The sequence below is a fragment of the Cervus canadensis genome, chromosome 21 (assembly GCF_019320065.1).
Source record: "Cervus canadensis isolate Bull #8, Minnesota chromosome 21, ASM1932006v1, whole genome shotgun sequence".
NCBI classification, from domain to species: domain Eukaryota; kingdom Metazoa; phylum Chordata; class Mammalia; order Artiodactyla; family Cervidae; genus Cervus; species Cervus canadensis.
The window spans coordinates 15864064-15889171 of NC_057406.1; the positions used below are offsets into that span (position 1 = coordinate 15864064).

The 25108-nt window shown below is 57.2% G+C and overlaps 4 protein-coding genes across 8 annotated transcripts; 2 read left to right on the forward strand and 2 right to left on the reverse strand.

Moving 5' to 3' along the window:
* Positions 1 to 1194: 1194 nt before the first annotated feature.
* Positions 1195 to 3483, reverse strand: CDCA3 (cell division cycle associated 3). 3 transcript variants are annotated; one of them, XM_043441542.1, is made up of 6 exons: positions 3386 to 3483; positions 2999 to 3173; positions 2620 to 2746; positions 2125 to 2418; positions 1672 to 1775; positions 1195 to 1542 (listed from the first exon to the last, which is right to left on the reverse strand). In XM_043441542.1, the coding sequence occupies exons 2-6, from the start codon at positions 3116 to 3118 to the stop codon at positions 1390 to 1392; spliced, it is 798 nt and encodes a 265-aa protein (XP_043297477.1). In that variant the 5' UTR covers positions 3119 to 3173; positions 3386 to 3483; the 3' UTR covers positions 1195 to 1389. The 3 variants fall into 3 exon arrangements, with proteins under 3 accessions (XP_043297477.1, XP_043297479.1, XP_043297478.1); XM_043441544.1 differs by lacking the exon at positions 3386 to 3483 and having other exon boundaries at positions 2620 to 2742; positions 2999 to 3137; XM_043441543.1 differs by lacking the exon at positions 3386 to 3483 and having other exon boundaries at positions 2620 to 2762; positions 2999 to 3126.
* A 721-nt stretch (positions 3484 to 4204) lies between these two features.
* On the forward strand, positions 4205 to 17713 carry USP5 (ubiquitin specific peptidase 5). 2 transcript variants are annotated; one of them, XM_043441532.1, is made up of 20 exons: positions 4205 to 4440; positions 7149 to 7274; positions 7530 to 7596; positions 7811 to 7944; positions 8092 to 8237; positions 8504 to 8688; positions 9156 to 9250; positions 10051 to 10244; positions 10964 to 11035; positions 11301 to 11388; positions 11521 to 11646; positions 12503 to 12656; positions 12932 to 13106; positions 13755 to 13843; positions 14644 to 14835; positions 15341 to 15484; positions 15575 to 15720; positions 15936 to 16089; positions 16337 to 16421; positions 17041 to 17713. In XM_043441532.1, the coding sequence occupies exons 1-20, from the start codon at positions 4330 to 4332 to the stop codon at positions 17132 to 17134; spliced, it is 2577 nt and encodes an 858-aa protein (XP_043297467.1). In that variant the 5' UTR covers positions 4205 to 4329; the 3' UTR covers positions 17135 to 17713. The 2 variants fall into 2 exon arrangements, with proteins under 2 accessions (XP_043297467.1, XP_043297468.1); XM_043441533.1 differs by having other exon boundaries at positions 4207 to 4440; positions 14644 to 14766.
* A 901-nt stretch (positions 17714 to 18614) lies between these two features.
* On the forward strand, positions 18615 to 22078 carry TPI1 (triosephosphate isomerase 1). The gene is made up of 7 exons (XM_043441541.1): positions 18615 to 18874; positions 19988 to 20111; positions 20228 to 20312; positions 20386 to 20518; positions 20795 to 20880; positions 21268 to 21355; positions 21489 to 22078. The coding sequence occupies exons 1-7, from the start codon at positions 18649 to 18651 to the stop codon at positions 21605 to 21607; spliced, it is 861 nt and encodes a 286-aa protein (XP_043297476.1). The 5' UTR covers positions 18615 to 18648; the 3' UTR covers positions 21608 to 22078.
* Positions 22079 to 22179: 101 nt separating this feature from the next.
* SPSB2 (splA/ryanodine receptor domain and SOCS box containing 2) lies at positions 22180 to 24627 on the reverse strand. 2 transcript variants are annotated; one of them, XM_043441546.1, is made up of 3 exons: positions 24438 to 24627; positions 23526 to 24271; positions 22180 to 22574 (listed from the first exon to the last, which is right to left on the reverse strand). In XM_043441546.1, the coding sequence occupies exons 2-3, from the start codon at positions 24187 to 24189 to the stop codon at positions 22450 to 22452; spliced, it is 789 nt and encodes a 262-aa protein (XP_043297481.1). In that variant the 5' UTR covers positions 24190 to 24271; positions 24438 to 24627; the 3' UTR covers positions 22180 to 22449. The 2 variants fall into 2 exon arrangements, with proteins under 2 accessions (XP_043297481.1, XP_043297480.1); XM_043441545.1 differs by having other exon boundaries at positions 22180 to 22577.
* Between the last annotated feature and the right edge of the window lie 481 nt (positions 24628 to 25108).

The window sequence follows — 25108 nt, forward strand, 5'->3', positions numbered from 1 at the left end:
TCGCCCTCATAGCAATGTAGGTTGATGAAATGGAGGAAGGGGGAGCCTGGAGGGAATGGAGGTAAACAAGGTAGGAGGCAGCAGGCAAGAAATGTAGGACAGAGTGGGGAGGGAAGGGACAGGAAAGAGATTAAAGATATAGAATCACCAGGAGGAAGTGAACAAGGGCTAGGATATGGGATACTCAGAGGGGAAGATTTGAGATGATAGCCAAGGTAGGATTTGGCAACCGGGTGGAGAGTGCTGTCATTCACAGGGTGAAGGGAGGAGGAGAAACTCTGGGGGAAGAACACACATTCAACTTTAGACAAGTTGACTCTGAAGTGCCTCTGGGGCAGCTGAATGAAGGTGAGGGTTAGGTACAGAGACCTGGATGTTACCAGAAATCGGGTGAAGGACAGTTGAAGCCCCAGAAGTGGGGGAAGGGGTGGTGGTGGGATGAATTGGGAGATTGGAATCGACATATATACACTACTGTGTATAAGATCAAACCAGTCAATCCTAAAGGAAATCAACCCTGAATATCCGTTGAAAGGACTGATGCTGAAGCTGAAGCTCCAATACTTTGGCCACCTGATGTGAAGAGCTGACTTACTTTCCCTGAAGCTGGGAAAGGTTGATGGTAGGAGGAAAAGGGTACGACAGAGGATGAGATGGTAGAATGGCATCGCCGACTCAACGGACATGAGTTTGAGCTAACTCCAGGAGACAGTAAAGGACAGGGAAGCCTGGAGTGCTGCAGTCCATGGGTTCGCAACGAGTCAGACTTGAGTTAGCGACCGAACAACAGCAATGTATAAAATAGATAACTAACGAGAACCTACTGTATAGCACAGGGAACTCCACTCAGTGCTCTGTGCTGACCTAAATGGTAAGAAAATCCAAGGAAGAGGGGATATATGTATATGTATGACTGATTCACTTTGTTGTATAGCAGAAACTGACATGGCAGTGTAAAGCAACTATACTCCCATTACCAAAAAAAAAAAAAGGCCCCAGGAGTAAACATCCAGGGACAGCAAGGGGAAAGGGCCAAGGACAGCACCCTGGGGAACACTAGGATTTAGGGGAGGTGTGTAGATGAGGCTTGGAGGTACCAGCATGGGGACAGTCAGGCCAGGGAACACAAGCCCCCTCCAGGCTTTCTGCAGACAGGAGACCCAGTGCACGGTTTAGGTACAACACTTAAAAATATAACTTAAAATCACTTGCTTTAATATACAGAAATATGTCAGACACAAAGAAAACCAACGAAGCTCTGAGTCCCAGAGTTGGCAGTTTAGGGGGAGTTAAGAAAATGAACTTTTCCAGTCTCCTAGGGCAAGAAGGGGCAGGAGGACACAGAATGGCCAGGCCCTTGGGGAGTCTGGTACTGGAGCCATGCACGGTCTAGCTCTCCACCAAAGGAAAGTGCTGATTTTCCTTGTCATGACCCTGGCCTTGCTCCCATGCTCGTCCTCCAGTTTTCAGAGGTCGTCCAGTTCCCAGAATGGCCCCTTCCTTTAGTTCCCTAAAGTTTTCACTCAGGGAAGGCTGCTTACCCTGCAAAAGGCATTGGGCAAGGTGAGGGAGGGCAGGAGGCTGTTCAGGGGACCAAAGACCGGGTGGGGAAAAGGCCCCTATCTTTACTCTGGGTTTCCTAGTAACAGCTTTCACCTGCTTGCCCTTTACCTGTCGTGGAGTCAGAGTCCCGGGGGAGTTGTCATCCTGCAGGACGGTGAGAGGAGACCTCCCTGGAACCTTGTTGTTTGCTTTCCGCCTGCTGCACTTAGAACCTGCGCAGGGGACACAAGAGACACGGGTTTGATCCCTGGGTTGGGACGATCCCTTGGAAGAGGGCATGGCAACCCACTCCAGTATTCTTGCCTGGAGAATCCCATGGACAGAGGAGCCTAGCAGGCTACAGTCCACAGGGTCGAAAAGAGTCAGACACGACATAAGTGAATTAACACACACACACACATACACGCACAGGCACACTTAGGACCTCAGGTGAGTAAGGAATTAAAACAAGCAGCCAAGGTTAGGGGCTTTCAGGTTATTCTTCCTCCATCCACCTGTGGACGTTATCCCAGAGTGTTCTCCCAAGTGCTCTTCCCCATCCTGTGCCCTTAGATTCTGTACCTGAAGATCGAGGAGTCTCGGGGTCTCGTAAGGGCTTGTCTGAGCCCTGGCTGGCCACAGGCGTTTCTGAGACATGTCCTGTTTTCTCCCTGGCAAACACCTGCTCGGCAGGGAGTTCAGTCTGGCTCCCAGGAGGCACCTGGTCTTCAAGGGAAACCTGGGTGCCCAGAGGCAAGTCCAGTAGAGGAGATGAAGGTGTCTCTCCGGGCAGAATAGCCTCGGGCGGAAGGCTTAATTTGGGGTCTTCGGTCTCAAATACATCACTCAGTTGTTTCACCAGTGGACTTGGGGGCTCTGGGGAGGGGAGAAGTGATATGAGATAGTGACCATCTGTCACAAATCATTCAGCAAGGAGGAAGGGATACATGGGCCTTAGGATTCGCGTCCTGGTCAGTGAGGGATCGGGAGAAGAGGAGTCACTGAGAGACAGCAGTGTTGAGGAAAGAAGGACGTGGGTTCAAAGCAGGAGGATGACAGCATTGGGCCAACACTAACCTCCGCTCGTCTTCATAGGTGTCCGTGCAATGCCAAGGGTAGGGGAGCGGGGATCTGAGTCCTGGGCCAGCTTAGGTTCCTCCACTTGCTCCCCTGCCAGCAGGCTTGGCTGTGGGGAGCTCTCTACCTGTCAGGACCAAAGGCTAGAACGAGTTTGGGCCCTCAACTCTCCCCTCCCAGGTCTGTAGCCTTAGATCCATACTGCAGAAGGGAATTGCAAAGGCCCTCACACATTCAGCCTACTTCACCGGGATTGAGAATATGGAAAATAAGGCCTCAAAGGCGAGGGGTACTGGGGGAAGGGAGAGTTCTCTTAGATTAGGCAGCGACTCCGAAACTGAGACAGATTCGCTGCCTCCTCCATGCCACCCCTGTGTACCTGGATGGGAGTGCGCAGGATGCCGGCGCTGGGTGAACGGGGGTCCGCCACTCGAGACAGAAGCTTGTTGTGCGGCGGAGGCCGCGCTGGAGTGACGGGGACGCTCTTAGCTGAGCCCATCGCAACCAGCAGAAATAGGATGGGGCAGGGCCCGGCCCGGGAAAGGAGGGGATGCCTGCGAGAAATGACTCAGGTCTCAGCCCTTATGGCGACCACGTTCGACCTTTGACTCCAGACCACCCATCTCCCCCCGTTCCCCGCTGAGAAACTGCCTGGCCGCCGGGCCAGAGGTCTCTGCGGGGATGATGACTAATACAGTAGACAAGACAACTCCTTCAGGGCCTGATGGGCCCTCTAAATTATTCACTATTTATTCAAATCCCTTACCGGGCCCCAATTCCACCTCTGGGTGCAAAGCGGCTCAATCCTCAACTCCCGAAGCTGAGTTTCAAACTTCCCGCCACGCCCCTGCCCCGACCCTATTGGCTGAACCGGTGCGGGCTCCTATAGGCCCTCTCTGTGAGTACCGCCTCCAATCAAGGAAGCCATTGGGCTGCGTGAACGTCTATCATGGGTCCGTGGGGCCAACAGGCAGCGGTTTGACTCGCCGGGGTGACGCTTCCTTGCAAAGGGGACTTTTGTTCCGTACCCGGCTGCCAGTTGTGAGATTTTGCGGGATGCTAATCTTCGCGTAAGAGACCTTCGGTTTCAAAATGAAGTGATTTTATTAAAAAATAGAATCATGAGTTAGTACGCTATTATTTACATATCCCGCTGGAGACGGAGTTACGAACATTTTTTTCCTAAGGCCAGAAAGATAGTAATCCTCATTGGTCGACGTAGTTATCAATCACTCAACACTAACCCTCTCGAACCCCGCCTCATTGGACAGCCCATTTTCAAATACCAAGACTACAGCTGCCCTTTAATTTTCCCATTGGACAGGTCTCCCAGGAAAGTTTCTGGGATTGACTGGTTTAAACAACCATCAGTTTCTGCTCTTCAGTAGAAGATACGCGAATGCACTGTAAGGTCCCAAAGTCTCGGCAGCAAAACTCCTGGGCCCACCTCCCTGATCTACGTGCGCTCTGCCCTGGAGGAGTGGGATTGGCTCTTTCGACCATCGATTGCATTAGAAGTGCTTTTCATTGGCGATGGTCAAGAGGCGGGCAGAGGGCGGAGCACTAGCGGGCAGGCTCGGTCCAACTGCCATTCTCGCGCGTCTTCCCTTCGGCGCATGCACCTAACGAGTGGTGCTCATTGGATGGAAGGGTAGGGGGGGACTAGAAGCGGTGAGAACCGCTGTGTGTGGAAGAGCTGGTGCCGGTGTCATGGCGGAGCTGAGTGAGGAGGCGCTGCTGTCAGTATTACCGACGATCCGGGTCCCCAAGGCTGGAGACCGGGTCCACAAAGACGAGTGCGCCTTCTCCTTCGACACACCGGTAAGCCCGTTCCCCACGCCCGCAGCGAGCACGACTTCCATCTCCCTGGTCATTCTGCCGGGGCCTGCAAGGCTTGGGCCACCGCCTCCTTGCGGTGCACCATGGGGCTTGTAGTCTTCCACGCTACTCCTGCCGTTGCTTTGAATTCGCGCGAGCTGTCGTCTGACTACCACTCCCGAAAGCAGCCGCGCCCGCCCCACCCGCTCCTCGTCTCGTGGAGCACTGTGGGGATTGTAGTCGCTCACTCCCCTCATTGCCGTTCTAAACTAGAGGCTCCACCCAGTTGCCGGACTACATCTCCCACGTGGAGCCCTGCGAAAGCCTGGGAGTTGGCCTTGCCTGTCGCGCATGGCTCTCCGGGTTTTGTAGTCTCATGTGGGAGGGATGGGGCGACCCCCCCCCCCCCGCGCTGTTCTGAGCCCGGGTTGGGGGTAGTAGGGTGGGGACTGCAGTTCCCAGGCGCCCAGTAGCCTGGAAGTGGCCTTGAAGAAGACTGGTTCTGCGAAAGGCTGAGTTATAGAGCCTCCACCCATGGTTAATTTGGTCAGGGGGCGGGGAGGTGGGTCATTGGGTGGGGGTGGGGGGAAGAGGAGAGGAAAGCTCTAGTCGTTTCTCCTTTGAGGTGAATCATGGCCGCAGTCCCCTTTCTTTCTCCCGTCCATCAGAGAACGCAGAGGGAAACCTTTGGAAAGTATTCCCAGAGACATGGTTTCTTTCTTGGGGGACACTAAGGCTTCTTTCCCATCCCACTCCCACTCCTGACTAGTTAGACAAAGCCACCACCCACACCCTGCTTCACGTTTGGCAGGCTCCACCCGGTACCTCCCTTCCTGCAGTTCTGCCTTCCTGTGACACCGTCAGGCAGACACAAGCCTCCCGCCGGGCCAGAGCCTGAACTGAGGGCAGCAGCCTGGCTGGGATCCGCCCCCTTCACCACCCCTCCCTCAAGCCGCTGTGGGCCCTGCCCAGGGTGTTCAGCCAGACCAGCTCATGGCTGGGAAAACTGCAAGTCAGAGTGGAAAGGCTTCATTAATGCATCGCCAGTGCTGAGTATAGCAGGGTGATCTGAGGCCCATTTCAGGGTCATCACTGTGATTTGTGGGTTGCTTGGATTGCTAGGCTTTGATCTGGGCCTCAGACAACATGCTGCTTCTCTGAAGTCTGGCTTTGGCAGAATGTAAAGAGGACAACTGCTCAGAGCAGAACTCTGGGGTTCCCAGTCCTTGGTGGAATCAGCATCTTTTATTGGCAACAGAGGATTTTAATCACTGCAGAGCTCCCACAGGCCTCCCAGTTTATCAAGTGCATGGATGGTGAAGTGCTGTCTTTCTCAGGAAGAAAAGGTTTTTTTCCCTTAATTATCAACAGATGGTAGAAGTCTCCCTTTCTGTACTCCTGTCTCCCTCCTTAGTAATGGTTTGAATAATCCAAAAGGGGTTTTGATCTCATTACACTTTTTTTCCTCTCTTCCCTGTCAAGAGGTCTCCATTGGTTGTCTTTGCTAACCAACTTCTGGCATATTTGATTATCTTTAAATTGGGTTCATGATAGAAAGAGTTTATGTGACTTCCCTGATGAGAAATGCTCTATTTGTCCATAAATTTTGTAACCCGCACAGTTCTCAGGAGTGATACAGAGCGATCTGTGGGATGGAGAACTGCCCTATTTTTAATTCCCAGCAGAGAATTTTTCAAGGCCACTGAGGCTTTAATTCCAGGAAGAAGATGCCTGTTGTTGCTTGGATCTGAGAGAAGACTCTGTTGTCTCCAGTTTCCTCCGCCCCCTTCTCCAGCACCCTCTTCACAAGGGCACTGGTAGACTCACTCAGGTTGGGGAAAGCCCATGTCCCCTCCTCTGCTGTGATTTACAGTGGACACTTGTCTTTTCCCTGGTTTCTTCTTGGGCTATGTGTATTCTAGCTGTCTCAGAAAGTGTTGCTAGATTGTTCCAGAAGAGGAGTGGCTTTGAGGTTGGAGGCTGATGGGACTTCTTGGAGATTTGGTTATGGGGCTGGGAGAGGGGAGGCATCCGGGTGGTGGCTGGAGAAGGCTGGGCTTCATGTCCTTGCCAGACGGGGTCCTGGTTCAGCTGTGAGCCCCAAGCAGCACATGGTTCCCTTGGAGCCAGCCTTTAGCAGGAAAGAGGAGCCGAAACCAATGTGGGCCAGGGTTTGATCATCTGGTAGAGTGAGGTAAAGGAAAGGTCTGATCTTGCTGGCAAGCCCACGGGTTAGATGTCTTGTTCAGATGCTAGTATCTCTTCTCCTCCAGCCTGGAAGGTTTGCTGAATCTTGGTGGTCAGGTGGGGTTGGTCATGGTGTTCCTGGTTTAGGTGCAGTGTCTGACATGGAGTTCTTCCCAGGTCTGTAGTAGTTGATCCCGATTCACTCTGGATCTCAAGGCTCCAGGAAGGAGATCAGGGAGTTCTCTGCATTGACTGGAGGGCTTCAAAGAAGGAAGAGGAGTGGTGACTGACAGGCATTGCTCAGCCCAAGTGTCCTTGTTGGCCATTACCAAAGTCATAGGAGGATGGGGAGACTCTTAGCCATGTACCAGGTCCTGAAAGACTAATAGGTGACTTGCCAGAGGCCACACAGTGCTTAAGAACAGACCTTGCTTCCGGAAGCCACTCATTTCTAACCCCAGGTCTTCCCTTCCCCTGGCCAAGCTTCATCCCACCTGTTTCCGCCCCTGCCTCTTGTCCTGCAGGAGTCTGAGGGCGGCCTCTACATCTGCATGAACACATTCCTGGGCTTTGGAAAACAGTATGTGGAGAGACATTTTAACAAGACTGGCCAGCGAGTCTACCTGCACCTCCGGCGGACCCGGCGCCCGGTAGGCAAGACCTGCTGCCCTCAGGCTCATCCTGCTGGGCCACCAGGTTGAATTTGTCTGTCCCATCCTGACCTCTCAGGGGCCTCATTTCCGCCCCATACCTGCTTCTGCTGGGGCCATTAAAACTCAGCATGTTTGATTTTTTTTTAGCTCTTATCTTTTCTGAGATTAACCCACTCCATCCCCGTCCATCCATTGTCCATTTGTCCCTTCCCTGGTGCTGGGGCTGATCGTGCCCTTCCTGCCTCACTGTAGAAGGAGGAAGACGCGGCCGCAGGCACTGGAGACCCTCCCCGCAAGAAACCCACCCGACTGGCCATCGGTGAGTGTCTCTTCCCTGAGCTGGTTTTTCCTGCTCTCAGAGGTGCTAGGAAAGCCCCCGAAGGAAGGGCCTGGTCAGTGGCCCTGGGACCCTGGAGGGGGCAAGGTGAAGCACTATATCAGAGGACGGGGGTCCCCCTGCGGTGGTCATCCTACCCGCACTCCCTCCCCCATTACCCCACCCCCCCACCCCAGCTCCTTCCTTGTCTCACCAGGTGTCGAAGGTGGGTTTGACCTCAACGAGGAGAAGTTTGAATACGACGAGGATGTAAAGATCGTCATTCTGCCGGATTACCTGGAAATAGCCCGGGATGGGCTGGGGGGACTGCCCGACATTGTCAGAGATCGGGTACAAACACCTTCCCGCCCTACTGAAGATTCTGGGGCAGGCGGGGTCAGAGCAGCGGGGTGGTGGGCAAGCTCCAGGAAAACTGAAGACCGAGGGGTGGGTGGGGCTGGGAACTGGGTCCCGCCTCTGACCCTCTGCTTCCCCCAGGTGACCAGCGCAGTGGAGGCCCTCCTGTCGGCCGACTCTGCCTCCCGCAAGCAGGAGGTGCAGGCCTGGGATGGGGAAGTGCGGCAGGTGTCTAAGCATGCCTTCAACCTCAAGCAGCTGGACAACCCTGCTCGGATCCCCCCCTGGTGAGGCCTGCCCCACCCACCGCCACCTCGGGGCGAGACCCGCAGGGCAGGGGCAAGCAGTCACCCTTCTGGGAGTCTGGAGGGAGAGAGGCTCAGGAGCAGGATAAGGAGGGAGACTCGCGGGGAGCTGGACTGGGGGAGAGGACGTCCCGAGGAGACGAGAGTAGGCCTTGGACCAGCGGGGGAGCTGCAGAGCCCCGTCTGTCCGTCTACCGCTCCCGTAAACTGCTGAGCTGTACTCGGCTCGTTTTCTTCCCCGGGGTCAGTGGCTGGAAGTGCTCCAAGTGCGACATGCGGGAGAACCTGTGGCTCAACCTCACGGACGGCTCCATCCTGTGTGGCCGGCGCTACTTCGACGGCAGCGGGGGCAACAACCATGCCGTGGAGCACTTCCGGGAGACGGGCTACCCGCTGGCCGTCAAGCTGGGCACCATCACCCCCGACGGAGCTGGTACACCCCGCCCCCTCCACGTGGACATCCCTGGGTCTGAACCACTACTCATTTCACATGACACGAACAAAACATGAGTCTAGTCTCCTGATAAACAATGAAAATATTGCAGATGAGACAGAACTTTCAGATAGCCCCCTGAAACCCCAGTCCCCATCCTAGTGATGACCGTCATTCTCTTGTAAGTAAGAGAGTAAGTCTTCTGCCAAACTCACTTCACTCTTGAACCTCCTCCTGCTGGGTGGAGACACAACCAGTTCCAGCCCTCATCCTGTTTGACTGCATCTTCTTTGACAGCCAATCCAAGAAGGGCTTGAGGCCTCTCTGATGCTCGAGGGAGCCAGGAAGGTTGCCCTCTGGGCTTGTCCTGCTGTCCCACCAAGGCCTCTCGGAGCAGGGGGTGGGCTCAGTGGTCGGGTGGGACCTGAACTGCCCGCCCCCTGACACTGTTCTGCCTCCCACACTAGATGTGTACTCGTACGACGAGGATGACATGGTCCTGGATCCCAACCTGGCTGAGCACCTGTCCCACTTCGGTATTGACATGCTGAAGATGCAGAAGGTGAGACTGCTGTCCGCTCAGATTCTCTCGTCCCTGCCCGTCAGGCCCTCCCTCTTTGCCCGAGGCTGAGGTTGAGGTAGCAAGGAGGGAAGAGATGCCACGGTGACCCCAGTTCCCAGGATTCGTGGGCTTCCTGTGAAAAGCCTTGTAGAATCATTTCATCATTCAGCGACTATTACTGAGCGCCTGTTGTGTGCTGGTCACTCTGTGAATGAGGCAGGGGTGGTCCTTGGCTTGTAGGCTTCTACCAGATGAGACACAGGCATCCTTTGTGTGCTTGTGCAGGTCAGGGAATAACCACCGACTGTAGGCAGAGCCGCCAGAGTTTCCAGCAGGGGCCGCCGGGCCCAGGGGACCGAGGAAGCGATGCTGGGGTGGAGATCTGAGGGTGAGAAGGGGTGGCTTCAGAATGGAGGAACACTTCAGCTAGGGGATGTCATGTTCACTTCATCCCCTCATGTGGGCAGAGGCCTGCTGCCTGATGGGCCCCTGGAGGTTGCCTGTGGCCTTCCAGAACTTGCACCGGAGGATGCCCAGTGGGCCTCCCATGTCAGGGTCCATAATTCAGCACGTTCCAGGCTCCAGCTGGCTCTCATCCTAGACTATGTTTTAGAACATAAAAGACACAGGTCTGGGGCTTCCCTGGTGGTCCAGCGGCTAAAAGCCCATGCTTCCAGTGCAGAGGGTCTGGGTTCAATCCCTGGTCAGGGAAGTAGATTCCACATGCCCCAACTAAGACCTAGCAAAGCCAAATTAAAAAGAAAAAAAGACGCAGGTCTGAAGTGCCTCCTCCCCTGCAGACGGACAAGACGATGACAGAGCTGGAGATAGACATGAACCAGCGCATCGGTGAGTGGGAGCTGATCCAGGAGTCGGCGGTGCCGCTCAAGCCGCTGTCCGGGCCCGGCTACACCGGCATCCGCAACCTGGGCAACAGCTGCTACCTCAACTCGGTGGTCCAGGTGCTCTTCAGCATCCCCGACTTCCAGAGGAAGTGAGTCCTCCCTTCCCCCACGGCCAGCCCCCGACCCCAGGCCCTCCGCCCGCAGCCGGCCCCCTGGCTCTGCCCTGACCCCCAGCCCTCTCCTAGCAGCCAGCCTCTGGGCGCCCACCTCTGGTGCCCTCAGGACCTCTGTTCTAGCTCAGTCTTGGCTCTTGGTACATGCTGGGGAGCAGGTTGTAAAGTTGCTTATACAAGAGCCCACTGGTGGGGCCAGATGCTCAGTCCCAGGGTTCTCCCAGGCCTCCTGATGGACTCAAGGGCCAACAGGTGCTCTTTATTTTGGGCCAGTGACATCAGATGAGCACCTAACCTGGGCATGGCGCATTTGGGGAGAAGGGAGGGCTGGGACATGGAGACAGAAGAAAGCCAAGTTAGGGTTAGGGAAGTGAGCTTCCTGTCTGAATAGGAAGGCCTGAGACACATGTGAAAATTTAGGATATATTGATGTGTTCTATTTAAAGAACATGAGCTATATTTATCCTTCTGAGTGTCTTCTCCCACCCTGTGGCTCTGTCTCGGGGCAGAGGCTTGTGTACCCAGCATGCTGACCGGTTTGGGAAGGGGAGGGAAGGCGGGTTGCTGGAAAGACGTGGACCCCAAGTGTCAAACACATGTCTCCCCACTCTGGAGGGACCTGTTCCCTGAACGGTCCCTTCCCTTTTCCTCTGGGCCTGGCCACAGCCCCTTCAGTGATCCTTCCCTTGGCTCAGGTACGTGGATAAGCTGGAAAAGATCTTCCAGAATGCCCCAACGGACCCCACCCAGGACTTCAGCACCCAGGTGTACGTAGCTGGGCCTGTGTGCCCTCTTTCTTCTCCATGACCCCCTGAAGTGAGCAACAGTGTAGCCTCTGGCCAGCTAGACACTTTCCAATGGCTGTCTTGCAAGCATGCTGTCTGCCTTGAGTTGGGTTCCCATGGAATCTAAGGTGGTTCACATTTAAGAGAGTTGTCTTAGGGGGTTTGAGCAGGGGTCGAGTTGGGGAGATAAGGGGTAGATTGGTGGTGTCAGACGGAAGCTAAGTGGTTCTCTCGGGTGATGACACAGGGCCAAGCTGGGCCACGGCCTGCTCTCGGGGGAGTATTCCAAGCCAGCACCAGAGTCGGGCGATGGGGAGCAGGTCACGGAGCAGAAGGTGGGTGTGGACCTCCGTCCCTCTCAGGCTCTGGAATGGTAGGGGAACTGAGATCCATCTGGGAGGTGTCTAAAGAAGGCCACTTGGTGGCCTCTTGGGCCCCGGCTGAATGGCTGCCCCAATTCTGCCTAGGAAGTCCAAGATGGCATCGCCCCTCGGATGTTCAAGGCCCTCATTGGCAAGGGTCACCCCGAGTTCTCTACCAACCGGCAGCAGGATGCCCAGGAGTTCTTCCTGCACCTTATCAACATGGTAGAGGTGAGGGCAGGGAGGCGGGGGCAATCTTCACTCTCCTCCTGCCTACCTGCACCTTGGCTCACTCCTTCTTCTCGCTGCTCACTTGTTACTCCTCTGTCAGCCCCAACCCAGCCCCACCCCAGTGACCCCGAGCACTGAGCCTTTCCTGAGAGTGGCATTTGCACCTGAGGACACTTGTCAGGCTTGCAGCCTAATGAAGGATGCTCCCAAAGAAAATGATAGGCCAGCACTTAGTGCTTAGAAAGAAAGTACAGGGGACTTCCCTGGTGTCCAGTGGTTACGACTTTGCTTTCCAGCACGGGGGATGCAGGATCAATCCCTGGTCGGGAACCTAGGATCCTCCAGGCCAGGAAACCAGAACCAAGCAATGTTGTAACAAATTCAATAAATACTTTTTTTTTTTTTTTAAATATTTATTGACTCGGCTGTGCCGGTCTTAGTTATGGCACACGGGATCTTTGATCTTTCGTTGCGGCATGTGAACTCTTATTAATTTCCACAAGTGGTGTCCAGTTCCCTCACCAGGGATCAAACCTGGGCCCCCTACATTGGGAGTGCAGAGTCTTAGCCACTGGACCACCAGGGAAGTCCCCAGTAAAGACTTATTTTAAAAAGGAGGTCCACATTAAAGAAAAATAGAAAGTACAGGCACTTTCCCATGCCGTCCCGCAGTGCCAGGATGGGCCGGAACTGGCGGGTTGATGAGGGGACGTTTCTGCTCTGCTCTCCCGTCCCTGCACCTCTTTGTGCCCCGCTCCTTTCCATTCCCCTCTCCCCCTGACCCCCCAGTGACTCTTGTAGGTCCCCACCCCAGTGCTTGGCTGTCCAGACCTCCCCACCTCCCTCTTCCCCATAGAGGAATTGCCGGAGCTCCGAAAATCCTAACGAAGTGTTCCGCTTCCTGGTGGAGGAAAAGATCAAGTGCCTGGCCACAGAGAAAGTGAAGTACACCCAGCGAGTGGACTACATCATGCAGCTGCCCGTGCCCATGGACGCGGCCCTGAACAAAGGTGGGTGCTCTGCTACCCCCCGGGGCCTGGGGGCTGAAGCCTGGCAGCGATGGGGCTTGGGCACCTTTTAGGAGCAGAGCCCGAGGTATCCCTGCTTCCCGACCAGGTGGGGATGTGGGGTTGACCTTGCCCGCAGCTGGTCAGCTGAGCTGTGCTGAGAAAGAGCCCAGGTCACAGGCAGACGTGTGTCCGCTGGGTTTGGGGAGGCAGAGGGCGGGGCTGAGGGGGGCCGTGGCGCCCCCTCTGAAGGGTCGACCCACTGCTGCTGTCACCAGAGGAGCTTCTGGAGTATGAGGAGAAGAAGCGGCAAGCTGAAGAGGAGAAGCTGCCTCTGCCTGAGCTGGTTCGGGCCCAGGTGCCCTTCAGCTCCTGCCTGGAGGCCTATGGTGCCCCTGAGCAGGTGGACGACTTCTGGAGCACGGCCCTGCAGGCCAAGTCAGTTGCCGTCAAGTAAGTCCTGTGGGTCCCGGCCTCTGTCAGGGTCATCCCCGAGATGCTGTCAGCCTCTTCTGCGTTCTCTCATCCCTTTGTGGTCAGAACTCAGGCTTCCATCAGTTGAGGCAGGTAACCTGGGGCTTGAGGGGAACCGAGAGGCCCTGGCAGAAGTGGACTTGGATAACTGCTACCTGTTACCTTGACCTGCCCCTGCCAGTCTTCATCTTTCTTGGGATGGATGGGGTCACTTTTCAGGAAGCCTCTGCTCACTTCCCCAGTGCTGGCAGAGCACGGGCACTTAGGAACAGTCGTGGACAGAACTGAGATTTCTAGCACATAGTCTTACTTTTTGCTAACCTGTCACTGGTGTGAACCTGAGATCTGAGAGAGTACTTTGGTCTCCAAGATTTCAGCCACCTGCCCCTTTGCTGTTCCTGCCCCTAAGACCACCCCCCACCCCACCCCCCCGCCTCGCCGCTCCCATTCCCCTACTTCCTACCTTCTGCTGCTGTTCGTCTGCAGACACTCTTGATGCCTGTCCAGGTCAGGAAAGGAATATAAATTATCTTCAGGGCGGTTAGTTCTTCTACCTATGAGAGGCTGGACCCGGGTGGGGCTTTCAGGACAGCTTCTCTGGGTACCAGGCCATTCTCTCTTCCCTAGGACCACACGATTTGCCTCGTTCCCTGACTACCTGGTCATCCAGATCAAGAAGTTCACCTTCGGCTTGGACTGGGTGCCCAAGAAACTGGGTATGGCGGCCTGGACGAGCAAGGGAGGCTCAGCAGAAAATGCTAGAAAAAGAAGGGGCCTTGACATGTAAACTAGTGCTTCTTCAGCTTTCCTCTGAAAGGGGAAATATTATTAAGACTTCTTTGATTTAAAAAAACTTTTTAACTACCTTTTTAAATTGAAGTATCATTGACTTACAACATGGTGTTAATTATTGCTGTAGAGCAAAGTGATTCAGTTATATTAAATACATATATATTCCTTTTTAAATTTTGTTATGGTTTATCATAGGATATTGAGTATAGTGTGCTGTGCTATACAGTAGGACGTTGTTGTTTAAGACTTCTTTGATTTTATAGTTATGACTTACACAGGCAAAAGTGGTTTTCATAGTTTTATACAGTTGGTAAGATGTTTTCATTTTGATAATCTTGAAACAGTTTGTTTTCACGGGTCTCACAGGCCCCTGACGACTTTGCAAACCCCAGAACTAGCTTCATTTCCTAGAGAAGTTGAGCCCCACGGAAGTACAGAATCGTTCCGTGGCACAGTCAGAGACCCCTCCCTGGCTCGTGGCTCATTGGTGGTAGATCTAAGACCGGAATCCTGTTCACTTGCCACCCCACCCCCACCCCCACCCCCACCCAGCCTGTGGTTATTTTTATCACACGGCGATGGGTCCCTACAATGGGTCCTGCTCTGCGCATCATCTTATTACAGAGCAAGATGGGGGCAGGGGCCTGAGATGCCCAGAGTGCTCTTCCCAGGAGGGCCTCGGGGATCTGCCGAGGTGAACTTTGTCCTGCCATACGCTTTCTAGATGTGTCCATTGAGATGCCCGAGGAGCTAGACATCTCCCAGCTGAGGGGCACAGGGCTGCAGCCTGGAGAGGAGGAGCTGCCCGACATTGCCCCACCCCTGGTCACTCCGGATGAGCCCAAAGGTAGCCTTGGTTTCTATGGCAACGAAGACGAAGACTCCTTCTGCTCCCCTCACTTCTCCTCTCCGACATGTTAGTGACTCTTCTTCCTGCCTGTCTCTTTCCCTTGCTGATGGGGGTCTTCTCTGCCTGCCACCCCTTGGTCCTGTCCTTTGTGCTCCTCCTGTCCTCCCTTTCAAATTGTCTCTGCCCTCCTGATGGACGTGAGGACTGAGAGAGCACCCCAGCCGTGTTCTCTGTGGGTGGAGCAGCGCTGGCTAATTGCCTCTGCCCCTGTAACCTCGTGGGCTGGGGGCAGGGGCGGGGGCTCATACTCCAGAAACAACCTGTTGTGGGAGAATGAACAGGGAAGGGGCGCCCTGGGGCACCTCTGGCCTCAGTTCTGCAGACCTTGAGGATAGTACCGGCCCCTCATGAGGTTGTGTTGCCATTTTAGTTCTGGAATAAGGTGCCAGGCTGTGGAGGGAAAAAAACGCATGGAACGGGTGGTTGGGAGAGGGCTGGGGGGAGGCTGTTGGGGACGGGCAGGCAGTGGCCCAAGGAGTCAGGCCCCTGTGCCCATGCTTTTCCCCCGCAGCGCCCATGTTGGATGAGTCAGTCATCATCCAGCTAGTGGAGATGGGCTTCCCCATGGATGCCTGCCGCAAAGCCGTCTACTACACGGGCAACAGCGGGGCCGAGGCCGCCATGAACTGGGTTATGTCGCACATGGATGACCCGGGTAGGCAGGGCTGGGGGTCTGGAGCGGGGGAGAGGGGTGGCAGGCAGGGCCAGCATCTCCCCCAAACACTTGAACCCCTTCCATCCCCAGATTTTGCGAACCCCCTCATCCTGCCTGGCTCCAGTGGGCCCGGCTCCACGAGTGCAGCCGCTGACCCCCCACCGGAGGACTGTGTGACCACCATCGTCTCCATGGGCTTCTCCCGGGACCAGGCCTTGAAAGCCCTTCGGGCCACGGTATGGGCGCCCCCCCAGCTGAGGACAGGTCCGCTGGGAAGATGAGGGCGGGAGCGAGGTTTCATCCCTCAGGAGCAAGTGAGGACTACCCCTGTGGTTTGGCCAATCTGGGGCTCCACCCTTGAGTGGCTGTGATGAAGGAGCAGAGGCCTTCACTGGGGGTTTCTCAACCCTGACCTTGCTTTTTAAAAAAGTAACACTTCCTCCTTCCCAAGAACAACAGTTTAGAACGGGCTGTGGACTGGATCTTCAGTCACATTGACGACCTGGACGCAGAAGCTGCCATGGACATCTCGGAGGGCCGCTCAGCTGCTGACTCCATCTCCGAGTCCATACCAGTGGGACCTAAAGTCCGGGATGGTCCTGGAAGTGAGTGTCGCTGGGAGAATATAGCCAATCCGCTCCACTAGGTCTTCACCACCAGGCGGCTCTGCTTCCCTCGGGAGGGTGCAGAGTCAGAAGTTTCATGGACGTAACTCCTGAAGCTGGGGTCTGGGAGGCTGAGATAGACTTGGCCCCAGCCTGTCTGCCATCTCTAAAATCCCACCCTGGGCATGAGCTGCTGGACACATCCCCCTCCCTCACTGTCTGCTCTGCCCTCTCTCCCCTTCCCTAGAGTATCAGCTCTTTGCCTTCATTAGTCACATGGGCACCTCGACCATGTGTGGTCACTACGTCTGCCACATCAAGAAGGAAGGCAGGTGAGGGGCCAGCACGTGCCTTCTGAATGGGGGAGGGGGTGGTGGGAATGGGTAGGGGCATCCTGGAAGACCCTAGAATATTCCTGGGTGGCGGGGGAACATAGGGAACTGCTGGTGCAGGCCACAATTCACCAGAAATTGATAGAAAGCCTGAGGGCAGAGATGGGCAAACTAGAGCTCCAGGACTGAATTGGGCCATTCGCTTTTATAAATAGTTTTAACGACCACGGCCACATTCATTTATGTATCATCTGTGGCTATTGTCACGCTGCAGCAGGCAAGTTGCATAGCTGCATAGTTGCATAGACCTGATGGCCTGCAAAACCTGAAATATTTCCTGTCTGGCCTTGACAAAGCTTGCTGACCTCTACCTAAAAGGAATAGGTGGGGGTGGGCTGTAAAGACAGCACAGGGGTCCAAAGACACAGAGGAGAAACGACCCTGTGAGATGGGACACTCCCTTCAGGCAGGAGGCAGCTGGGCTGAGTTTGGGGGCCCAGGCAGAGAAGGTTGCGAGCCTTTGCCCCCGAACCACCAGGGTCAAGTCCAGGGAGCACGTCAGAAAGACAGACTTGAGGATGCCCGGGTTGTTCACCCTTCTCCCCACCCCATTCCCCAGGTGGGTGATCTACAACGACCAGAAAGTGTGTGCCTCTGAGAAGCCGCCCAAGGACCTAGGCTACATCTACTTCTACCAGAGAGTGGCCAGCTAAGAGCCTGTCCTGAGGGCGCCCCGGGGACAGACCACCCAGCATGAGGAATGGGGCTGAGGGATGGACGCCTCCCTGCTCGGTACCCCTTTTCTTTTCGTCCCCAGCAGCAGGGAAGAAGCTAGAGGCCAGGAGAGAATGGCCAGGCAAAGCATAGGGTGGGGGGGCCTCTGGGGAGACTTTGGGAATGGAGTTGGAGGGGGCGGGAGGGGCCGGCCGCCTGTCTGTGAGGAGACTGTTGCTTCCCTGCCCTTGACCCCACAGCGCTCTGCTTCTCTGTGATCCCGCCCGCCCGGTGTGGAGCGGGCTTGTTCGTGTGTGTGCGTGGGTGTGGGTGGGTGTGTGGGTGTGTGTAGCGTGGGTGTAGCTCTGTGCCGCCTCCTCCACTGAGGGGGCTTCTGTGCCTCCCCTCCCCCTTTGTGTGTGCTCCCCGTGTGGCAGGGCCAGGAGGGATGTGAGGGAAATGGGGAGCCAGCCCCCCCCTCGCCCTCCTGCCTCAGTCTTTGCCCCACCCTGTCTCTCCCCGTCCTTCTCTGGAAAATGCCAAAATACAGGATGTGAATAAAAGTACAGTGGCTCAAGCGTGTCCTGTTTGATATCTTGGGGGAGACTGCCTTTCCTGGGTTAGCAGGGGGGTCAGGCTTTGAGAACTGCGGGCCCTGCTCCTCCATGCCGCTCTGCGCCCCCTCCGGCCCCCCTGGCAGGCAGTTCTATATTTTTTACTTCTATACATTTTACTGCTCTTGGGAAATTGGGGGCTGAGTGAGGTGCTCACGGGGGCAGGAGAGGGAGGCTGAGGGGTGGGGGCTGTCAGATGCAGGGAAGTCGCATGAGAGGGGGCCCAAGTGGGTTCTTCTCGAGTGTCCCCAGGTGCCTGGTGGGGAGCCCTGGGCACCAGGCCTTGCAGTCCCTTGTCTGGCCCTGGCCGCTGGAGCAAAAAGTGATGTACTCCTGGAGGCAGGGCAGACCTCTGAACTGCCTCTTTAGTAGTTGCACGGTGTCCAGCCCATGTGGGACGTCCCTCCGCCTGTGAACCCTGTTACTTGCCCAGTTAACTGTGGGGCTGGGCCGGCCCTGGGTAGGTCAAAGGTGCCTGCTCAGCAGTCAGGGATGAGGCCGCTCCGATGGGGGCAGGGGGGGTTCCATTTCCCGGAGTTGGAAAGATGCCCCTCACGGCCCTGAGGCCAAGCCTAGGGGTGGAGTGGAGTGTCCACCAGGCGTTCAGCCAGCCAGCGAGCGCCCCTGGGGATCCTTCTAGCCCTCTGGGGGGCGGGGGGCTGCAGCCGTGAAGCAGGGGTTCCCCTGAGCGCGGGGCGCACAGTTCGCGCCTTCTCCCCAAAGTCAGGCAATTCAAGCTGAAGGCGACCCGAGCGAGCCCGCGACGGCAGTGGAACGTTGCTACAAGAAAGGGGGTAACGTCAGAACCTCGCAACGCGGGCGGCGGGCGGGATAGGGGGCAGGGCGGCGGCGGGCGGCAGGCGGGGCCGGGGGCAGGGCTCCCGCGGGCCCGGCCAGCCATGGACGAGGACGCAGAGGGGGCGGGTTTCTGCATCTCGGCGCTCTATATAAGCGGCCAGTGGAAGCGGGGGCGCGCTGCTCCTGACCTTCAGCGTTCCTGCTCCTCAGCCATGGCGCCCTCCAGGAAGTTCTTCGTGGGGGGAAACTGGAAGATGAACGGGAGGAAGAACAACCTGGGGGAACTCATCAACACTCTGAACGCGGCCAAGGTGCCGGCCGACACCGGTGAGCCCTGGCTGGGGAGAGCCGGGGTGGGCGGTCGGGCGTGGTCGCCCTCTTCGGCACTCTCTTAGCCCGGGTCCGCGTGGCCCTGGGGTCCAGGGCTGTCGGGATCCGGGCCTGAGCTCCGCGGCTGCTGAACTGGGGGTGTGTCGGCGGGGAAAGGCGGGGCCGCATCTCATGGTGCCCTCTGGCTGTGGGTCGTGAGGAGGATAGTGGCCCCGGGGCGCAGACGGGGCCTGCACGGGCCGGGAGTGAAAGGTGAGCCCAGCCCCTGCGGGCGATCGGGAGAGGCCGGCTGCTGCCCGGTGAGTGGGGGTGGAGGCTGCGTGCCGGCTCCGGCTGCCCCCTGGGCGCGGGCTCCGTGCGCCGCCGCACGTAGCCCGCCGGAGACTCCTCCCCGCGCCTTGCCGGGGCGGCAGAGCTCCCCTACCGAGCCGCGTCGGCCTACTGAGCTATCGCTCCGATCCAGTCCGCTCAGCGGCCTGTAGGACTCCGGCCTTCCGCGGAAAGGGGCAGAGCCATTTGGGAATGAGGCGCGCTCCTACTGTTTTCTCCAGCCTAAAAACGGGAAAGCGCAAGGCCTCTATGAGCTGGTCGACTTGCTGCCACCCACGGCCTGCGTCCTTGTCCCCTCACCCACCTGTCACAGAACCTCGGGGCTGATCGAGAGGCATCCTCTTGTGGTTTATTCTCCCAAAGATCCCAGTACAAACCCCAGGAGTTGGCTCCTTCTGCTTTTGCTGAAAATCCTGGCCTGGCCTAGGGGAGGTGGGGATGGGCTATTTTAGAAGGGAGGCGGGGTTGGCCCCCAGAGAATGCTGAGTCTAAGAGGTGCCCAGGCCCAGAATAGCCTGGGGAAATCAGAGCCACAGCTGCTAAAGAGCAGAGGGCAGGGCAAGGGCCATGGCCTCTCAGGGGTACCTGGGAGGCTCAAAGACTTGGGTACAGGCCCAGCCTGGGCTGCAAAGTGGACAGAGATGATCGTGCTGGGGTGAAAAAGGGCAAAAGCAGAACTAAGAAAGTGGTGAAGGCGAGGCGACTCTGGAGCACGGGATGGGGTCTGGGGAATGAAGATTTTCCTGTGATCTCATCCCGTCTGTCACATCTCATCCTCAGAGGTGGTTTGCGCACCCCCCACTGCCTACATTGACTTCGCCAGGCAGAAGCTAGATCCCAAGATTGCAGTGGCTGCGCAGAACTGTTACAAAGTGGCCAATGGGGCCTTTACGGGGGAGATTAGGTAAGATGCTGGTGGCCGAGGGGTGGGAGGGGGACCCCCAGCCCTCACTGTCCTCATGGAGGGGACAGCGACAGGGTGGGCTCCCTGCTGAACCACGGCTTTTACTCTTCCTTTAGCCCTGGCATGATCAAAGATCTTGGAGCCACGTGGGTAGTCCTGGGGCACTCTGAGAGAAGGCACGTCTTTGGGGAGTCAGATGAGGTTAGTAATGGGGGGAGGAGACGAGGGCTGGCTTGTTCCTAGACGGGTGATCACCAGGTCTGTTCCTCAACAGCTGATTGGGCAGAAAGTGGCCCATGCCCTGGCAGAGGGACTTGGAGTGATCGCCTGCATTGGGGAGAAGTTAGATGAGAGGGAAGCTGGCATCACTGAGAAGGTCGTTTTCGAGCAAACCAAGGTCATCGCAGGTATCTCTGGAGAAAGGGGCCCTTGAGCCTAGCCAGGGCTGTGAGACACAGAGGGTGGGGTCGGATGCCCTGCAGCCTGAGCCTATCTGGTGCTGATGCAGGAAAGGGGAGGGTGGGAATCCTGTATCCTTTGGATTACCTCTACTCCTGCCTCTAATGTCACTTTCCTTTAATAGCCACCAGGGGGCAGTAGGCCACCAGCACTCATTCTCTGGGAAACAACTGGTTATGTTCTTCCTTGTTTTCACCCTGCCACCTGTGATCTCTGTCCCACAGATAATGTGAAGGATTGGAGCAAGGTTGTCTTGGCCTACGAGCCTGTGTGGGCCATTGGTACTGGCAAGACGGCGACACCCCAACAGGTAACCAAGCCCAGGAGCCCTGTCCTCATCCTCCCCTGTCTTGATAGAAGTGGATGGCCACAGAGATCACCTGGGCCAACCCCTCATTTAAAAGACAGGAGAGGGACTTCCCTGGAGATTAAACCTCCACTGCAGGGGGCACTGGTTTGACCCTAGTCAGGGAACTAAGATCTCGAATGCTACATGTCAATCCTGCATGCTACAGGTCAAGACTAAATAAATAATAAAAGGAGAAAAGAGAGTTACTTGTCCCAGGATACCCATTCCAGGGCCTGGGTAGGATCGAAGCCCCAGTGTTCTTGCCCACAAACCACATTGCCTGTCTCCACTGGAGCCCAGGGTTTTTTCCCCAGTGAGTGAAGGTCTTAGTCTGGCTTCTTGTTCTAGGCCCAGGAAGTACACGAAAAGCTCCGGGGATGGCTTAAGTCCAACGTCTCTGATGCAGTGGCTCAGAGCGCCCGCATCATTTATGGGGGTAAGTGGGTTTTTGGCTCCAGCCTAAGGTGGGGTGGGCTGAGAACCAGACCGAGCCCTCCTTCAACCTGGAGGTCGGCGTGGAGTACCCCCATCTCATCACTGACCACTCCCGCTCTCGTCTCCCTTCCCAGGTTCTGTGACTGGGGCAACCTGCAAGGAGCTGGCAAGCCAGCCTGATGTGGACGGCTTCCTTGTGGGTGGTGCTTCCCTCAAGCCTGAGTTCGTCGACATCATCAATGCCAAACAATAAGCCCTGTCCATCTCTGCTACCCTTCCTGCCGAGCCAGGGACTAGGTAGCGCAGAAGCCCAGTAACTGTACTGCCCCCGACCTCCACACATGCTTCTTGTGATGTCGCCTGACCCCTCTCATGGCCGAATCCAAAGTATCTCTTCCTTTATCGTTTACACCCTACCTTGTCATGGTTGGGACCAGAACAATCCCGCCTCCACTTACTGTACCCGTTGGAACTAAACCTGTTGTCAAGGTGGCTTCTTCTTGGCTGAGAGGTGGGAGGGTGGTTTGCTCGTGGGTCCCCTCAGTCCCCAGTGAAGACAGGAGAGAGAACCGGTCCTGTCCCGTCTCCCGCCATGAGGCCAAGGGCTGAGAGAAAGCCCTGTCCTCCGCTGAGGCCAGGGCGCTGCTCCCTCCCACGGTGCCAACGCCTGTGTGTGTTGTGTCTGAGCAGTCCCGCGTGTGGGGGAATAAACACCTGGCACTGAGCCCTGTGGTGTGTTCCTCTTCACTGAACTTGCCCCCATCATTTCTTCGCCTTTCTTGCAGCAGCCGGGGGACCCTTGTGCCCCAAAATACCACAGACCAGTTTCTGTAGCAGCACATCTCTTATAATTTTTACTTGCAAAAATGTCTTGCGTACCAGGCTGCCACAGCCTTGACTAACAGCTCCGTCCCTTCCACCCTCTGGGTGGTGGCTCCAGAGCGGTGGCACTCAGACCTGAGTTGGGGTGGGGGTGGAACCCAGCCTTGCCTGCCCCCAGCCTCCCTGGCGGTAGGTTGCCAGTCTCGGCCAGCAGTGCCTCCTGCCCCCGAGGGGTGAGTCAAGGCCCCAGGGCCACGTGTGGTTCCCCCGGGGTCACTGGTAGAGCAGGTAGCGCTTCAGGGCAGGGGGCAGGGGCAGGGCAGAAATGTGGCCTAGCCCGGTGTCCCCCAGGGCGTGGCGCACGCTCAGGCGGCTCAGGTGCAGAAGGGAGTGTGGTTCTGCTGGGGGAGAGAAGGAGGGAAGGTGAGTAGTGGTGCAGCCTCCAGCCAGAAGTCCTCAAACCACAGGGTCCTGCCTGGGCTCCCTCTGTTCTCTGGCTGCAAGTCCACTCCCACCACAGTTGAGCGGGTGGCCTAAGGTGCCCTGAAGTTCTGTATCTGCTCTGGGGGAGGCATCACAGATCTCACGCATCCTCAGTCAGAGCTGGGGTGACGCCCTAAGGCCCTCTAAGCAAGGGGCCACGGCGGCTCTGACAGTGGGGTTGGCCCAGGCTTTGAATCCAGAGAGGCCTTGGCACTGGGGCTGATGAAAAAGGCAGGCCCTCTTCACTCTACAATAGTTCCCATGGGCCACAGTGGGGAGAGGCAGCCACCCTCTGCTGAAGACTTTGCAACTGCAGAAAGGCCTGGCTCCCTAAGAAGGCCCCTGCCCACAGCCCCACCCCGAGGCCTGCCTCCTTCACTGCTCTCCTTCCAGGTGCCCCAGCCTCAATGGCTCCTTCCTGGGGTTTGACTGAGGAAGGAAGTAGGTATGTGTCGCAGAGTCAGAGCCCAGAGAGTCAGGTACACGCCCTGGGCGCCTGGCGCCGCAGGTCCTCTTCCTCCTGGAGTTGGACTCCTAGCCCAGGACAGATTTAACCCTTTGCACCTCTTCTTCCAGGGGCTGAGCTCTCCTGGGAAGCCCTAATCCCTGGGGTGTGTCCCTCCATTCTGGGGACTCGCCACCTACTATGCTTTCCCAACTTTTACTTACTTTTACCTCTAGGACTGTTAGGAAGATGAACTTAGGTAACAGCTGTTAAGTCCCTTAGCCATTCCTGGCACTGAACTGGGTAGAAGATCAGTCAGATGATGGCCCATTCCCTCTGTGGTTCTAAGGTGCTGAGCATCCATCCCAAACCACAGCCACCAGGGGCCAAACACTCGCCCCACACCTGTCCCAGGCCTCACCTCTCCTTTCGCCCAGGTAGTTGATGCGGACCTGGCACTGGCCCCAGACCGCGCTTACTGCTGGATAGAGGGTCCTGCCCTTCAGTCCGCGGAACGCCGGCCCCAGGTAGGTGCCCCCGACAGCGTAGCCCAGAGTTCCCTCCTCCATGTCCAGTACCACCAGCAGCCTCTCTGGCACCTCCAGCGGCTCACCCTGAGGTCCGGGTGGATACTGAGGGGCCCCAGGCCCCTTGCTCTGATGGTACAGTTTCCCCCGTCCAATGTCCCAGCCCCACGACTCGCTGTTGCTGCCCAGCAGCGCCGCGTAGTGGTCAGCCTGCAGCGGGGCGTGGGCTGTGGCCACGCCCACCACGGCGTGGGTGCCCCTCTGTTCCCGGGGCCAGCTGATCTCCCAGGCGTGCAGGCCCCTCGAGTAGCCCCTCTTCCCTCGGGCCCCATCAGTGCTCTGGGCCACGGGCCGCCGCTCAAAGCACAAGCCCCCTTCCTTGACCTCGATGTTCTCCGAGCAGTCCTTAGGGTTCCAGCCGTGGCGCCGCTGGGCCCCCAGGTCAGGAGGGGGAGCAGACAGCAGCTCCTCCAAGCCTTCGGGACGAGACCGGTCAGGGTACAGGGCCTGTGGGGTGGAGGGGCCGCTGCTGCCCCCTGCCAAGGCCGTCTGGCCCATGGAGGTGAGGAGCTGGACGACTCCCCGAGAGAGGTTTGCTGCGGCGTCTCTTCTGAAAGTTGAGCTCCGGGTCGGGATCGACCTAGAGAGAATTTGGGAGAGAAGAGGGTGTGAACCGAGGGATCCTGGAGGGGATTCGTCACTCAGGTTCGCACCCATCCTTGTCCCCAGGTTTGCTCACCGCCCCGCTCCTCCGTCTTCGCTCCCCCCGAAGCTCCCAGGCCCATCATTACCCTGCCCTCACCCACCTGTCCGGGTCTCTCGAGACTCGCGAGTTCGCCGCCTTTGGGCCTGCCCAGGGACCGTCCCCTTCGCCCGCTACGTGCCCCTGTCACCGCCCCCGAACCTCGCCCGGCTTCGGGTGCCCGGAGGTCGCCGGCCCCCCGGAGAAGCCAAGCCGAAAGTTACCGAACCCCTGCCGCTTCCGCCTCCGGCCCCGCCTCCGGACCGCGCCCCGCCCCAGGCCCCTCCCATAAAGCCCTACGAGCGGTTAACCCTCTCGTCGCCGCGCCAGGTCGAGTCGCGCCCCGAGGCTACGCCCCCGGGGGCCCCTAGAGGGTAGTTAACACTTGGCTGGGGCGGGGGCCGTCGGGGCCCCTTGTTGCGTAGAGGCCACTCAAGGGCAGTTAACCTCTGTGCAGCGTGCAGGCCGCCCCCGAGGCGGTCTGCCCGGCGCTTAACCCATTCTTGGCCACTAGGGAGTCCGCCCCTGGCAGCCCAAGCTCAGAATTAACCCTTTCATGGTATCGTCGCTTTGAGGTCCCTAAAGGTCTGTTCTCAAAAACTTTGAGTCGCCTGGGCAACCAGCTCCTGAGCCCCTCGGGATACGGGACACGAGGTCAAGGAAGGACCTCCATTGTGGTGCCATCTATTTCCGAGTGCTGCTGATTCTAGGTCATGTTACTAGGCTGATCTTTTT

Coding starts and splice junctions, on each gene's coding strand:
- CDCA3 (XM_043441542.1), bottom strand. CDS start 3,118: ATGGGCTCAGCTAAGAGCGTCCCCGTCACTCCAGCGCGGCCTCCGCCG. Junction 2,747..2,998: donor TCCTGCGCACTCCCATCCAG/GTACACAGGGGT, acceptor TGGTCCTGACAG/GTAGAGAGCTCCCCACAGCC. Junction 1,543..1,671: donor GGACTCTGACTCCACGACAG/GTAAAGGGCAAG, acceptor TGCCTTTTGCAG/GGTAAGCAGCCTTCCCTGAG.
- USP5 (XM_043441532.1), top strand. CDS start 4,330: ATGGCGGAGCTGAGTGAGGAGGCGCTGCTGTCAGTATTACCGACGATC. Junction 7,597..7,810: donor ACCCACCCGACTGGCCATCG/GTGAGTGTCTCT, acceptor TTGTCTCACCAG/GTGTCGAAGGTGGGTTTGAC. Junction 13,844..14,643: donor CTGGGTGCCCAAGAAACTGG/GTATGGCGGCCT, acceptor TACGCTTTCTAG/ATGTGTCCATTGAGATGCCC.
- TPI1 (XM_043441541.1), top strand. CDS start 18,649: ATGGACGAGGACGCAGAGGGGGCGGGTTTCTGCATCTCGGCGCTCTAT. Junction 18,875..19,987: donor CAAGGTGCCGGCCGACACCG/GTGAGCCCTGGC, acceptor TCTCATCCTCAG/AGGTGGTTTGCGCACCCCCC. Junction 20,519..20,794: donor GCAAACCAAGGTCATCGCAG/GTATCTCTGGAG, acceptor TCTGTCCCACAG/ATAATGTGAAGGATTGGAGC.
- SPSB2 (XM_043441545.1), bottom strand. CDS start 24,189: ATGGGCCAGACGGCCTTGGCAGGGGGCAGCAGCGGCCCCTCCACCCCA. Junction 22,578..23,525: donor CTACCTGGGCGAAAGGAGAG/GTGAGGCCTGGG, acceptor TCTCTCCCCCAG/CAGAACCACACTCCCTTCTG.